Source organism: Amblyomma mixtum, chromosome 10, assembly GCF_055824585.1.
Source record: "Amblyomma mixtum isolate Tamu chromosome 10, ASM5582458v1, whole genome shotgun sequence".
Classification (NCBI taxonomy): Eukaryota; Metazoa; Arthropoda; class Arachnida; order Ixodida; family Ixodidae; genus Amblyomma; species Amblyomma mixtum.
In genome coordinates, this window is record NC_143021.1 from 111,515,591 (window position 1) to 111,531,025 (window position 15,435).

At 46.3% G+C, this 15,435-nt stretch overlaps 1 protein-coding gene across 2 annotated transcripts in view; it reads right to left on the minus strand.

Moving 5' to 3' along the window:
* Positions 1–10,321: 10,321 nt before the first annotated feature.
* Positions 10,322–15,435, minus strand: part of LOC149326683 (methylosome protein WDR77-like) — a 72,658-nt gene continuing 67,544 nt past the window's right edge. For both annotated transcript variants that reach the window (XM_089563195.1, XM_089563196.1), the window contains 2 exons: positions 14,075–14,152; positions 10,322–10,497 (listed from right to left, as the gene is read on the minus strand). In XM_089563195.1, the coding sequence (XP_089419321.1) occupies positions 10,326–10,497; positions 14,075–14,152 (250 nt within the window). In that variant the 3' untranslated portion in view covers positions 10,322–10,325. The remainder of the gene's footprint in view (positions 10,498–14,074; positions 14,153–15,435) is intronic.

Below are 15,435 nucleotides of genomic sequence, written 5' to 3' on the forward strand. Positions count from 1 at the left end.
ATTTACAAACTGACGCTATTTTTCTAGACTTTGCTAAAGCATTTGATAAAGTTCCCCACAGGCGTTTACTGCTAAAACTAACCATGCTAAAACTGCATCCTAACGTCTTATTGTGGATCGAAGAATTCCTTTCTAACCGCTCCCAGTTTGTTCTCGTTAACAGCCAGAGTTCCAACCCTCTTCCAGTAACATCAGGCGTACCCCAAGGTTCTGTACTTGCTCCCCTCCTATTCTTAATCTATATAAACGACTTACCCTCAAACCTGGTTTGCAATGTTCATCTGTTTGCAGACGACTGCGTTATTTACCACACGATTTCTAACACCTTTGACCAATCACAGCTCCAAAACGACATTGACAGAGTGCATGCCTGGTGCGATGACTGGCTAATGTCGCTTAATCCTAATAAATGTAAACTTGTATCTTTTCACCGCCGGCGTAACCCCCATATTTTCCCTTACTCCGTTGCTAACGTTCCACTAGAATCTGTATACTCATACAAGTACCTAGGTGTCACCTTGTGCCAGGATCTCTCCTGGCGCTCTCATGTAACGAACATCGTCGCATCAGCTAACCGGTCATTGGGTTTTTTGAAACGTCATCTACGGCACGCCCCTCAAAGTGTTAAACTTCTCGCCTACCAATCACTCATTAGACCAAAACTAGAATACGCATCTGCTATCTGGAGCCCGCAACAAGCATATCTCATCAGTTTACTAGAATCTGTCCAAAATCGCTCCACGAGGTTCATTCATTCTGCCTATTCATACGACATCAGTGTATCGTCACTTAAACGACAATCAGGTTTATCAACTCTTGCCCATCGTCGTCGCATTGCTTCTCTTAGTCTGTTTCGTAAGTTTTTTTTACAGTTCCCTCGGACAACCACCCTACTTCACACCGCCCGCTCGCATATCTCATCGCACCGGCCATCCACTGCAAGTGTCATGCCAACGCGCCCGCACCGTCACTTTTTCCGCATCCTTTTTTCTTCGCACTGCTAAAGACTGGAATGGCCTTCCCCACGACGTTGATGCCATCACCTGCCAATCAAGTTTTGTGAACAATTTAAATATGCATTTCATAAATATCATGTAAGGAATCATATTCAATCTATATTTGTACTCCCACCCCTTATGTAATACCCCCAAAGTGGGGTCTTTAAGGTAATAAAGTGAAGTGAAGTGAAGCTGAACTCAATGCTCTGATCAGTCAAGCACATGCGCAGTGACGCAACACTGAGCACGTCAGTAAGGCAGTAAGAAAGCCGACACACGACCGCCGCACAGGACGATAAAGTATGTCGACCATTTGCGCAAAAACTCAGCCTCGCTCATTGACAGAGCGTCCACGCATGCTTGTTCAAACAGGCGCGTGCGGAGGCGCTGCAACATTGGAAGCATTGTTCTCTGCGGACGCCCATTTAAGGAAACCACTCCACGCTGCCGCCACAAAACGAACATGCCGACACACACGAGCATATTTTTAAACACTTCGGGTGAACTAGTGCGCGCTTCCAGGCGGGTTAAAAACATGCGTGACACTAATATCCAAAAGGTGCGCGCAACTACACACTCAAACATTGCGTGGCTGCATAGTTTCAAGGAGACCGCACTGCGGGTATCGGGCGGAGGGCGCCACGCCCCACGCCGCAAGGCGGTCTCTTGTGGGCAGGACCCGCCAGCCTCGCAGCCAGCCGAAGTCCCTGACATCTGCAGGAAGCGCAGCTGAGGTCAATTGGCGCCAGCGTGCCCGTCTCGTTTTCTGGAGTTGTTCGCGGGTCAGCTCAGCGACCGTTAGTGCTTCACACATCCTGGAGGGCGGGGTTTCATCAACATCCAGATCGGGCAGGCTGGCAGTCAACGACGCCAGTGTGCGACGCACGTTAACGAAAAATGCCGGCGGCTGCTCGGCTGTAGGGCCAACCACGTGTTGTGTAAAAAACACGTTACGCGCTGTACCCAGAAAGTATGTGAGGAGTGTTCTCGTCACGGAGGCATGCTTAGTGCGGTGTTCCGGCGCGGTCCGCCGTGCCCACTGAAGATGAAGCTGTGTAGGTCTTCTTTTATAGCTGAAGCTGTTGTCGACGTCACAGCTCGAACGATACTGCCAGCAGGGGGCTGATCGGGAGCTGATGCGTCATATTCAGATGCCAAGGCCATAGGTGATAGCGGTGAAACATGAAGGCGCTAGACACCGCAGCGGACACGGGACAAGAAAGAAGACGACACAGGGCGGTACTTGCAACTAAAATTTTATTTGAAACTTCATGGCTTTATAAAGACAGAGGCACGTGTGATCTTACAATCAGGTAAAAAAGATGAATGAAAAGCAACAGATAGCAAAACCTAACTGACAACAATGCACAGGAAAGATATGCGCGTCACAATGTACAGAAATCAGACTTTAAAACGTTATGCAAAGCTCATCATGCGAGTCACAATCTACATAAATCAGAAGTGTTAAAAACCGTCGACCGCATGTGGAAGCAGAAAAACCACAAGACAAAGGAAGAAAAAGAACGTTAAAAGGAAGCCACCCAACCTGTTACCTGTCAAGGAAACCCAGTTCTTTTTGGAGGATGGAAACCGAAGGCGAACTAACGCATTCATCCGGTTGCGAGCGCAAGATGGCAATGGCCTCCACAATCTCTCTCTCGAGCTGCCCCTTCCTTCTTCCAACAATCTGGGTCTGGCTGAACTGAGGGCAACAACCCCGACACTTGCGGCAATGAACAGGCAGATTCGAACCCCCCGCCTCCCCCAAGGAGTTCAGCCAGACCCAGATTGTTGGAAGAAGGAAGGGGCAGCTCGAGAGAGAGATTGTGGAGGCCATTGCCATCTTGCGCTCGCAACCGGATGAATGCGTTAGTTCGCCTTCGGTTTCCATCCTCCAAAAAGAACTGGGTTTCCTTGACAGGTAACAGGTTGGGTGGCTTCCTTTTAACGTTCTTTTTCTTCCTTTGTCTTGTGGTTTTTCTGCTTCCACATGCGGTCGACGGTTTTTAACACTTCTGATTTATGTAGATTGTGACTCGCATGATGAGTTTTGCATAACGTTTTAAAGTCTGATTTCTGTACATTGTGACGCGCATATCTTTCCTGTGCATTGTTGTCAGTTAGGTTTTGCTATCTGTTGCTTTTCATTCATCTTTTTTACCTGATTGTAAGATCACACGTGCCTCTGTCTTTATAAAGCCATGAAGTTTCAAATAAAATTTTAGTTGCAAGTACCGCCCTGTGTCGTCTTCTTTCTTGTCCCGTGTCCGCTGCGGTGTCTAGCGCCTTCATGTCTCACCAACTGGCCTACACAGCTACCCTCCTAAGATAGCGGTGAAAGACAGTCGATGCACGTGTGATTGCTGATACCGACGAATCCGACCAGAAAAGCCTGCATAAGCAAGAACGGACCCGTCTGAGAATTATTGGAAAGCATGTAACTTTGTCAGAAAACCCATGTTGCCTCCACAAAGATGTGACTGGAAAACTTCTTGAGCGCTTTGTCTCCACACGGCTTCGCATCTATATGGCTTAACACTCCTGAAAAACCAGCCGAGTGTTACGCTAGCAAGACTGTAGCAGGTACGAGCCTACAGTAAGGCAAGCACATTTTAACCAGATAACCTTCCTGAGAGCTTACAAAGCGAAATGACTACACTACTTAATATTGTAAATAAATTGTTTGATTGCTGAAAAATGTTCTTAGTAATTTTTTTCCTCTTCCATAGGCACTTTATCTGCTGTCGGCCTACTTATGCAACGTGTCATTTTTCTTCTATAGTCGGATACAACTTAAGTCTGCAGTGAAGCTCCGCCCACATTCAGCCTCCACGGGCAGAATTCCTCCACGACGAAAAAGTAGTCTGTGGCTGAAACATTTCTTGTTACGTAAACAAGAAGCTTAGCACAAGAAAAAAAGTTACGAGCTCTACAGTTTTGATACGTGGATTGTTTGATATAGTCAAGCATTAAAAAATTGATTTCGTTTACAGTTGCGATTCGCCAGCGGAGTAATACAAGACGCCGCGGACCGCGGCCCAGTGTTAGCAACTGCTGTTTTTATAAGTTGTATCCTACTATAGTCAAATAAATATGTCTAGAAATCTATAATAAGAAACAAAATTACTATTAAAAGTGCTGCGAACACGAACTTCCATCCAAGTGTAATAATAATTGTTATAATAATTCCAGTGATGCTTGTGGGAAGCACACGAGTGAAAAATGTGCATAAAGAAGGGGTAACCTCGCTAGAAAATATTGCCACCTTCAGGTTACGATACACGGGACATGTGTCGCACACCCTCTTTGAAAACCAACTGTTTATGTAAGCAGACTGCTAACCAGACGGGAGAGAAGAACGTGATGTAAATACATCACGGTGGTATTGGCTTTACACGCCCGTCCCCTCCTCTCTGACCGATAGATAACCTGCCGCCGCAACACAGCCAGCGAATTCCAAGAACAGATGGCGCCGAAAGGAGTGGGTGTAGTAAGAAACTCTATGGGGTGTGCCCACCCTGAAAAGCAGCGCTGGCATCGAGGCACCCTGGGCATCGTTCGAGGCACGGGAAGCTAAGAGTAAAATACTATATGAAGAACGCCTGAGGAAATTGGACGATAACAGATGGGCAGCTAAGGTATTTAAATATTTATACAGAAAGAACGTTGACTCACTGTGGCGGAAAAGAACTAGAAAACTAACCAGTAAGTATGCCGGTCATGAGGACGGAGAAAGAAAGAGCATTAAACGACAGGTCAAAAACGCGGAAGTTAAAAATTGGATGAATTCAATGGAAAAGAAACATAGTGTAGAACTATATCGATTCTGGAAAAGGCAGATCAGAAAAGAATTTTTCTATGATAACTCAAGAGGCAGTGCCCTACTTTTTGAAGCTAGATCAGGGTGTCTTAGAACGCGCAGCTACAAAAAGAAATTTAACGAAGAAGATGACACATGTGCAGTGTGTGGTAGATCTGTGGAAACAATTGAACACCTCATAATCAAATGTGATGGTATCCATCCGGATGTCGATGCAGGCACAGTCACTCTTTCTGAGGCCCTAGGGTTTAAAGATAACAATGGTCATGTAAATAAATCTGCAGTGGAAGTCAGCAAAAAGCGATTGGAGGATTGGTGGCTGAAAAGCAGAGATGTGGAATAAGGTTAGAATAGTAGGAAACCGTAGGCAAAGTTGATGGAGAATCTTAATGAGAATTGCCAACACAGTAAACAAAAAAAAATAATAAATAAAGAAAAGCTGAGCATGGTGGCAATTGCCACCACCCCGTTTCAAAGGGGGCGCTCCTATCCATCCATCCATCCATCCTAAGCTGGGGTAGCCCGTGGCGCCCTCCAGGGTAGGTTAACATAACTATAACATGGTGTATAGCGGCTTGCGAGTCTAAGTAGAGTGTGTACTATTGAAGGGGTGGAAGAGTACACAGTACACAAGAGTACACATGGAGGGAAAAAAAACTGAGGAGGGAGCGGCCGGCGACAACCTTGAAGCCTAGTCTTAACAAGTAAAGATATAGTAAAAAAAGAAAGTGTGCCCCCCCCCCCCCCCTTCCCGTGATCACACCACGTGATAGCGTGCGGTAAAATCTAGCCCCGCTGCGCGCGCGCATGCGCAGATTAGCGCGGCAGACTGACTGTAGATCAACCTCCTTGCTGTAGACGCCCGCGCCGCGGGTCGCACGTACGCGCGCACTAAAACCTACCAGAATCAAAACATAAAGGACTGACTCGGAGAGCGAAAAACTGAGGGAGAAAACGGCTTCGTAAACACTCGGCTTGCGAACGCTGGCCGCGTGACGTGACGCTCCTTGTTTTTTTGTCCCTCCATGGTCTATTCAGACTCACACATTTTAAAATTGCATTGGTGTTTTTTCCACAGCATGAGTATGTGATATTGCCCACATTTTAAAATTACACTGGTCGTTTTTCGACAGCATGAGTATGTGATATTGCCCACATTTTAAAATTACACGGGTGCATTTTCCACAGCATGAGTATGTGATACTGCCCACATTTTAAAATTACACTGGTGGTTTTTACCACAGCATGAGTATTTGATATTGCCTGCATATTAAAATTACACTGGTGATTTTCCCTACAGCATGAGTACGTGATATTGTCCATTTTCAAAATTACACTGGTGGTTTTTCCCACAGCACAAGTACGTGATATTGCCCACTTTTAAAATTGGTTGGTTTGGTTTATGGGGTTTAACGTCCCAAAGCGACTAAGGCTATGAGAGACGCCGTAGTGGAGGGCTCCGGAAATTTCGACCACCTGGGGTTCTTTAACGTGCACTGACATCGCACAGTACACGGGCCTCTAGAATTTCTCCCCCAAAGAAATTCTAGCCGCCGCGGCCGGGATCGAACCCGCGTCTTTCGGGTCAGCAGCCGAGCACCATAACCGCTGAGCCACCGCGGCGGCACTTTTAAAATTACACTGGTGGTTTTTCCCACAGCACGAGTATGTGATATTGCCCACATTTTAAAATTACACTGGTGGTTTTTCCCACAGCATGAGTGTGATATTGCCCACATTTTAAAATTACACTGGTGGTTTTTCCCACAGCATGAGTACGTGATATTGCCCACTTTTAAAATTACACTGGTGGTTTTTACCACAGCATGAGTATGTGATATTGCCCACATTTTAAAATTACACTGGTGGTTTTTCCCACAGCACAAGTACGTGATATTGCCCACTTTTAAAATTACACTGGTGGTTTTTCCCACAGCATGAGTATGTGATATTGCCCACATTTTAAAATTACACTGGTGGTTTTTCCGACAGCATGAGTATGTGATATTGCCCATTTTAAAATTACACTGTTGGTTTTTCCCACAGCATGAGCATGTGATATTGCCCACTTTTAAAGTTAGACTGGTGGTTTTTCCCACAGCATGAGTGCGTGATATTGTCCACTTTTAAAATTACACTGTTGGTTTTTCCCACAGCATGAGCATGTGATATTGCCCACTTTTAAAATTAGACTGGTGGTTTTTCCCACAGCATGAGCATGTGATATTGCCCACATTTTAAAATTAGACTGGTGGTTTTTCCCACAGCATGAGTGCGTGATATTGCCCACTTTTAAAATTACACTGTTGGTTTTTCCCACAGCATGAGCATGTGATATTGCCCACTTTTAAAATTAGACTGGTGGTTTTTCCCACAGCATGAGCATGTGATATTGCCCACATTTTAAAATTAGACTGGTGGTTTTTCCCACAGCCCGAGTATGTGACATTGCCCACTTTTAAAATTACACTGGTGGTTTTTCCCACAGCATGAGTACGTGATATTGCCCACTTTTAAAATTACACTGGTGGTTTTTCCCACAGCATGAGTACGTGATATTGCCCACATTTTAAAATTAGACTGGTTTTTCCCACAGCACGAGTACGTGATATTGCCCACTTTTAAAATTACACTGGTAGTTTTTCCCACAGCATGAGTACGTGATATTGCCCTTTTAAAATTACACTGGTGGTTTTTCCCACAGCATGAGTACGTGATATTGCCCACTTTTAAAATTACACTGGTGGTTTTTCCCACAGCACGAGTGTATTGCCCACATTTTAAAATTAGACTGGTGGTTTTTCCCACAGCACGAGTACGTGATATTACCCACTTTTACAATTACACTGGTGGTTTTTCCCACAGCATGAGTAGGTGATATTACCCACTTTTAAAATTACACTGGTGGGTTTTCCCACACGAGTGCACAATATTGCCCACATTTTAAAATTACACTGTTCTTTTTCCCTTAGTGTTTTTTGTGCTGCAATGAAGAGCGCTGCTCGAGGCTCTGATCAGGGGCTGTAGCCTTCCAGAACTCAGCTGGCATCGCGGTAGACAATTTTTTAAAACTACTGGAATACTACTTGCAGGTCACTTTTACCTCTTATGACAACCAGCTTGTTCTGCAGAATAAAGGCATTTGTATTCGCTCATGTGTAGCTCCCATTTTATGCGACATATTTTTATCTTCAATTGAACGCCTACTTACTTTTCAGGGAGGGGGGGGGCAGCTTTTAAAGTTTTTAGGTATGTTGATGATTTTTAATTCTTCCAACGTCAGGGAATGTTACATCCCTTGACCATATTGTTTCATTGGTTTTAACTACTTTTAATCAAGTGGAAAAAGGCAGTTTTTACCAATGAATTTCTGCACAATCAGGTGCGAATTTTTTAGACCTGAAGCTTATGTTCTGCCGAGACCATCTTCGCTGGATGTACTCCCCCAGAGCCAACAGAGTTGCGCAGCTATGACTAAGCACATTCCAAGGTGGCAAAACGAGCTATAGCCTCACTTTGCTTGGATTCTGCTCTTCAAAAATCTTGCCCTCATAAAATGCAGCAGAGTTTGAATGATCAGGTTTCGCGACCTTTAGCAGAAGCAAAAAGGCATCCGGAAAAGAACTGAACCCCCTCCTCAAAGCCGGTGGTGGTCCCTTATGCTCACCAACTCTCCTACAACCTGAAAAAAGTGGCTGTCAGGCACCATGCACCCTTGGTGTTCTCTGCACCCAACAAGCTGTCAACGCTTTGTCCTTGCATCACTGGTTGTGCCGGCGGGGGCTGCAGTAAGAAGCATGGGAACGCCCATGCAGAATGTTCCACAGGTGTGGTTTACCGCACCCCCTCTCTTGTGGGGCTTCATACGTTGGCAATCAATGGCCAGCTACGGGAGCATGCCAATAACGTAGGTAATAAGGAAACAAATGCGAATCTCATGCGGCACGTTAATACGTGTGACAGCACGTGTAGGGCAAGATTTGAGAGGACAATTCTTGGCAAGAGTGGAAATGATAAGGCTAGGCTCCTTCTAGAGGCTTATTACATCAAAAAGTTGTCCAAGCGTTGTGTGAGTGACACATCTGTTCATGTGTATCCTGTTGAATGGGCTTTTTAGAAGTGTTTTTTTAGTAACTTGTTGCTAGACCGCTGTGCCTTTTCTGCCCTCTCTACACACATGCTCGCCGTTTTTTTCTTTTCATATGCCTTGTACGACCGCATGAATAAACAGTTGGTAGTAGCGCTCGTGTCTTATGTGTCCTTTCTTCTGTCCCTCGTCCATTTTTTGTGCCAACTTCTGCACAACAGGGTGCTATTAATCGTCTGGGCTAAACAAATATAAGAGGTTTTTGCGATTTCTGCCGCAGTGTTTTTCAGACATCAATAAAGGTTTTTGTACTGTCCCCAAAAATTCCCTCTTACCTTGCCAAGACATATTTGAGATGTCAAAAAGATACTCTTGTGTCCAGTGGGAAATTTGTTACAGGGGAAGTGGAGGGCAACTCGTACACGGTGGCAGCCGCAGTCGAGTCTTCAGGGGCCCCCTTCATCAGCCGCTCCTCTGAATAGTGCACTGGGCTTCCTTCGCTGGCGACCAGAGCCACATGCCAGCACACGCACTAGCGATGCAGCTATCAACTGGATACCTCCTCTCCTCCATGCTTTAAGTGCCACCGCATTCAGCCGCATCTTTTTTGTACTGGGCAGCGCGTTCAATTCCTCACGCTGTTTGAAGGGCCACAGTGCTCACTAGCCTGCTTTAAAGCGGCATTCACAAATACCCGTGGCGCAGAACAGAAGATGGCAATGATATCCAATGCAGAGCACAAGAGGCTGCAGCTATAACCTGAGCCATCGGGAACACAGCTCGTGGCTGAAGCTTTTGTCTGCTGGATACCGTTTGGACGGAAAGTTTCGGAATACTTCGGATAAGTTCGGCGCAGGTTTGCCCTTATATCCAGCTTCCGTGTGACTGCGGTTTCTGGACAACGTTACCCTTAATCTGCCAAGAATGGCAGCTGAAGCATTTCATGCTTAAAAAAAAGGACTGAAAGGTGACACCAGCACAAAAACACGCGGCGAGCGTTTTGTATCGTTGTTCTCTGCCCCTGCAGCTTCCAATGTGTTGATCCAACATTTCAACCGACCTGTGCAGTGATGGGAGAGGCAGTGATGCTTGGCTGGTGCGAAGTTCGGCAAGGGGTAAATCAGATGTAAGGAGAACCGACAGACGACCATCTTGCCTGAACTGTGAAGTTCTCACAGAACCCAACCGAATGCGGTTCAAACGTTCAGCCCGCCCGATCAGCGGCAGCATTCCCCTAACAAATGTGGTGCCCTTCTGCTAAAGGTGCTATCCGGAGCTCCCAAAAAATGTCTTTGACACATGCCTTGCTGGCAGGGTTTGATTCCCCCAACTAGAAAGGGGTCTATGGCGGCTGCTGCATCTCATGTGTGTGTTGTGACCTCAACTAATTCTGGTGGGAGAAAATGAGCAGCTTGATTAGTTAAGCGACCAGCGCAGCTTTATTTGAGGGTCCCTGCCCGTCCCCGTGGCACGCCTCCGACGACGGACCAACCGAGTGCTGGAGGACGCGGCCGTCCCACGCCGATGACAGCAGCGAGCCTTCGCTCCAGCACAGGCCTCGCACGAAGTCAGTGTGCTCCTTGCTGCTGTAGCTGCAACAGTTCACAAGGTCACAGAGCTCACACATTCCGTTCACTGGCATGCAGTCATGGAAATCTTGACACACATCGAGCACCTATTCCTACTAAGAACCCTCCCACTACTTGACCACAATTTCACTGACACACAGACTGCATTTCATCAAGTGTTTATGGGCCCACTCATTGAGCAACTTCAACCTTCACATCTCTAAGAACACTACAATAAGTGTAGCCAGGTTTAATGATTTTTTTCAGACACAATCAGACTTCCTTATTCCTGGTCAGACATCTTACTTGCAGCTCATCTAATCAAGTGCCAATTCAAAATTCTTGCCTCAAGCTCCATACAACACACACAAGTTTCACACTACAAATGCATCTGCCACAATGACTGACGAAATCTCATCCATCCGGAAAATGAGCATCTGCCACAATACTCCACCAGACCTTCTGAAACACCAAGGGTGCAAAGATTAGCTTTACCTGCCCACAAACACCATCTGCCTCTACATGACATTACTTCCCCGCCTTCCTTCCAGGCTTTCAATACATCACTGCAACAGTACCCACTTCAATTGCCGTCAATTCCCCACTTAGCATTACTACTTGACAAACTCGCACCGATTCCTTTCTGCTTTCTTATTTGATGCCCACTGCACAGCACTCAGCGAAGCTGATGAGCACACAAAGGTTTGGTTTGTGCTGACATTCCCTGAGCGCTTGTAGGTCTCTTCTCTGCTGTAAGTCCAATGTATAGCTCTAATTCTGCACGCTTTCATTTTACATACCTTCTATGCTTTCAGAGCTTGGATTATGCACATATTCAGACTGCTGTCACGGATATTGTACACCGTATTCACTCGCATAGCTTGCGCACTTTTCTTGATTAAGTGAAAGCCTCCAAAAGGGGAACGCAAATGACGCGAAAATTATTTATTTATTTATTTATGGCATACTGCAGGCCGTGAGGGCCAAGCAGGAGTGGGTACAGAACAGAACACAAATTGAGCAATAACACCAAAGTGCAAGCAGAAAACGAACAGCGCGAAATGACAGGGAAAAGAAAAAGAAACTAACAAAACAAACTAACAATGGTCACTTATCAGGTCAAGAGACCGTACACACGATGCTGGTAAGCTGTTCCAGTCACTGATGGTTTGTGGAAAGAAAGAGTGCTGAAATAAGTTAGTCTTTGCAAAGTACAGGGTCAGAGAAAGGGGGTGGGAGTGTCGGGTTTGTCTGGTGTTCTGTAGATTGAGATACGGCGAAGAATTAATTCCAAGTTTATGGTTAAATAACAAACAATAACAATATTGCAAACACCTCCTGAAAAAACTCTAAAAAGGTCATAACGTGTAATGTATACTATATATAGACCTTCGCAATAAGGGCTCCCCCCCCCCCTGGGCGCTGCCATATTGTTCACTGGACAATCGTGAGCACCTCACGCTAGCATGGTGGAAGCAGCGGTGGAACAGTTTCTGGCAGTCCAGAGAGGAGGCGTTTCGACAGCAGCCTCGCCTGATGGAAAGGATCTATATATATACTGGAGAAGAACGGGGGATTGAGTGAGTTGGTTGTTCATAGTTACTTAAGAAACAGTGCTGTGTGTGCCTTTTTTATTTGTATGTTGTGTGTGCGCAGAGCTGTTGTTCAAGTAAATGCACACCGTACACTCGCACCCCTTGCTGGCCAGAGAGAAGTTGACTGATGCACAGCGCTTCCTGCCCCATGTTCTGTGGTTCCCCGTGGAATGGCATGACGGCACATACACAGTTGCTCAATGCAATAAATATGCAATGATACAATCGCAAAGCAAAGGAAAATGGAGACACTAGGCGATAGAACGGTTCCCTCCCATGTGGCCCAGCTGACCAGCGGCAAACCGAACAGCAAATGGTTTGGCAGTTTCAGATCATGGTGAGTGCGCAACTGCAAGGAGTCTGGGAAAGCGACCGCCAGTGTGAGCGAGCCGGGTAGGCGGTGCACCCTTCGTCCCTCCCTCTGGCAGTCATGCACGGCTGCACCGCTCTTCCCAAGCCTGCCTTACCTGCATGCTGGTGGTCTGGCGCAGGAGAGAGCATAAAATATGCAAGAAAAAATGTTTTTTTTTTTACCCGGGAAATAAATTAGGGGCGCGCAAACTATGCGATTAGCAACGGTAAGTTCACACAAAACAGGAAACCCGATTTGAAATCATGCGAAATCAGTGTCGGGGTAGATACCAAGTGATAAAATTGTAATCGGGGATGGGCAAGAGTCGGATGCAGCGATGAGCTTGGGCGAACGCTGGTTCTCGCAAATTCAATAATTTCGAAATATTGGGTTGAATAGTAAGGCATTCGCTACTTGATTCAATCTAAATGTTTCGTATTGGTAATCTCCAAGTATTCGTCCCAAGCAAATAGCCTTTCTGGAGCTTCTGCTTCATGTGGTTTCTGCTCGGTGTACCTCCTCTGGGATGCCCAAGGCTGGGCGTACACGCTGCGCGTATGACAGACTGAGCATGTGCGAGGCAGTAAATGTGAGCACACGCCGATCTGCACCCACCAGGTGTCTGCGCGCGGAACCAGCACAGCAGTGTGCATCATTTGGCAGATGCGCGGCTCCCTCGACTTCAGCGAGAAGAGACTGAATGGCATGATCACAGCAGCCACAGTCGCTCTCCTCTGCATGAAATGCAGTGTTCAAGCGTAGCCACCGCGGTGGTTCAGTGGTTATGGTGCTCAGCTACTGTCCCAAAAGACATGAGTTCGATCCTGGCTGCATTTCATTGGAAGTGAAATGCCACAGACCGGAGCCCTCCAAAATGGCATCCCTCATAGCTTGAGTCGCTTCGGAACGTTAAACCCCTTAAAAGCAAACTAATCAAGCACATGCAGATGGATGCCCCTCTCTGATGGGGGGGGGGGGTGGCACTGGGAGTACGCCTAGCAGGTGTCCACCACTTAGACACAACAGCTGCACAATGACGCAGTCGCAACTCAGGTCCCAGAAACAGGTCCCAAATCCCAAACAGATGCTCATTCTTGCAGAAACTCGACACAGCTTCAGTGGCTGGGGAAAAGCTTCAATGCACTCTCTCTTTTTCCCATGCAAAGGCCTAGTGTGTGAGGAAAAAACATGACTTTGAAAATTCCTACAGTGCCGTTCAATCCTTGTCGTGTGCCAGATATTTTCCGCTAAATTATGTTCAATTCGAACCAAAACACCCTCGAACTGAACGTTTACTCATGCCCAGTTACAGAGAGCAGTCAATGGTCCACAGAGCACAATTCTTCAGAGGCGGCAGTCCTACCTTATGCCTACAGGTATGACCATCAAAATAACTATAGAGCTCACAATAGCAGCAACTTAGCCTGCCGAAGTGAAAGAATAAACCATCGCCAGCCAAACTGTGTCCACTGCAGGACATATCCCAGTCCTCTGGCACCTGTGGCCACACACTTTCTAGCCTCATAACTCTCTGCTGTCCCGCTATGCTGGCCTTCTCAAGGAATACCAAGTAGGAGAAAAAAAGACCACACAGTCCTCCCACAGCCCCACTGGCCTGCCCACAAGATGACATGCGAAATGAAATAAGACTCACATGACATGGTCCTCCGCCTTGGTCACATCAGCCACCCGCACAATGGCATCGTCTGCACATACTGCCAGCAAACTTGGCCTGCGTGATGAGCCATCAAGAAAAAACACATGCATCACCAACCATCTACAGTAAACTCTCAGTTGTACGAACTCCAGTTTATCGAATATTTCAGAATAACGAACTTTTTAAAAAGCCCCGGCAGTTTTCTTATAGATTCTATGCGCAAATGTTTCACTTAAACGAATTTCGGAATAGTGAATATTTCAGTTTAACGAACTCGCTCAGAGGACCCAGGCTTATTTTTCCGATCAGTTCAACGAAGTTTTGAGCCCTCCACTGCAGGCGCAACCGATGCCCGCCCTCATGACAGAGATCTGGCATCAGCTGGAGGTCGATAGCAATAGTACTTCGTTTGAAGACTATGCACTGTGTGACAGTGCACTGATTACCTGTGCTGGATAGACTGAACTGGATATTGTTTCCACTGTTTGTCCAGAGGAAGACGAGTGCAATGAAGAGGAGGCCACTGCAGAGCCAGTTTCAAGCCCTATATAACTCTAGCTGAGGTTGTAGGGTGCATCGGAAAGTTCAGAGACTTTGTGTCTCAACAGCAAGCTGTGCCAGAAGAAGTTTGCAAAAACATTGACTCTTTCGATAGTTTTGTAACTTCTTGTGCTTTAAATGTACAAGTGCAGAGGAAGATTACTGACTTTTTTTCAAAGTGAGAAAGGCAGCGTTTTAACTGCTATGCACCTTGTATAAGTTACGTATAAATTCCATTTCACACTTTTGACACTATGGACGCCATGTCTTATGTTAGTCTAGTGAATATTCAGTTTAGTGAACTTTCAGTTAAGTGAACTATTTCCTTCGGTCCCTTGAAGTTCACTCAAGTGAGAGTTCACTTATACGGCACTCAATGCTACCAGTGCATGCAGCAAAACCAACAAACTCCCCATACAAAGTTCCTGGCAGCAGCACTCATCTGCAGCCCTTCAAGGCCATTGCAGGAGTGGGTGTGATAGGTGATGGAGTGCATATTGCAACCGCGCAAAACGACGAGGGACGAAGAGAGGAAAGCACAGGACAGGTGTGATAGGTACCAAATGTCACATATAAAGAGGCAACGTTTCACCCTGGGCAAGCCAAGCACTAGGGCCACGTCAGCTGGTTGTCTGTCAGGGCCACGACCAACCCGTTTACGTCATACGTCATATTCTCCCATGTCATTGCCTTCTTGGATTCAAAGAATTTTTTTCATCCTGCGCAGCACGGGTTCCGGAAAGGCTTTTCTTGCGACACTCAACTAGCCCTTTCTATTCATGACTTGCATGCCAACCTAGGTCTTAACCTGCAAACTG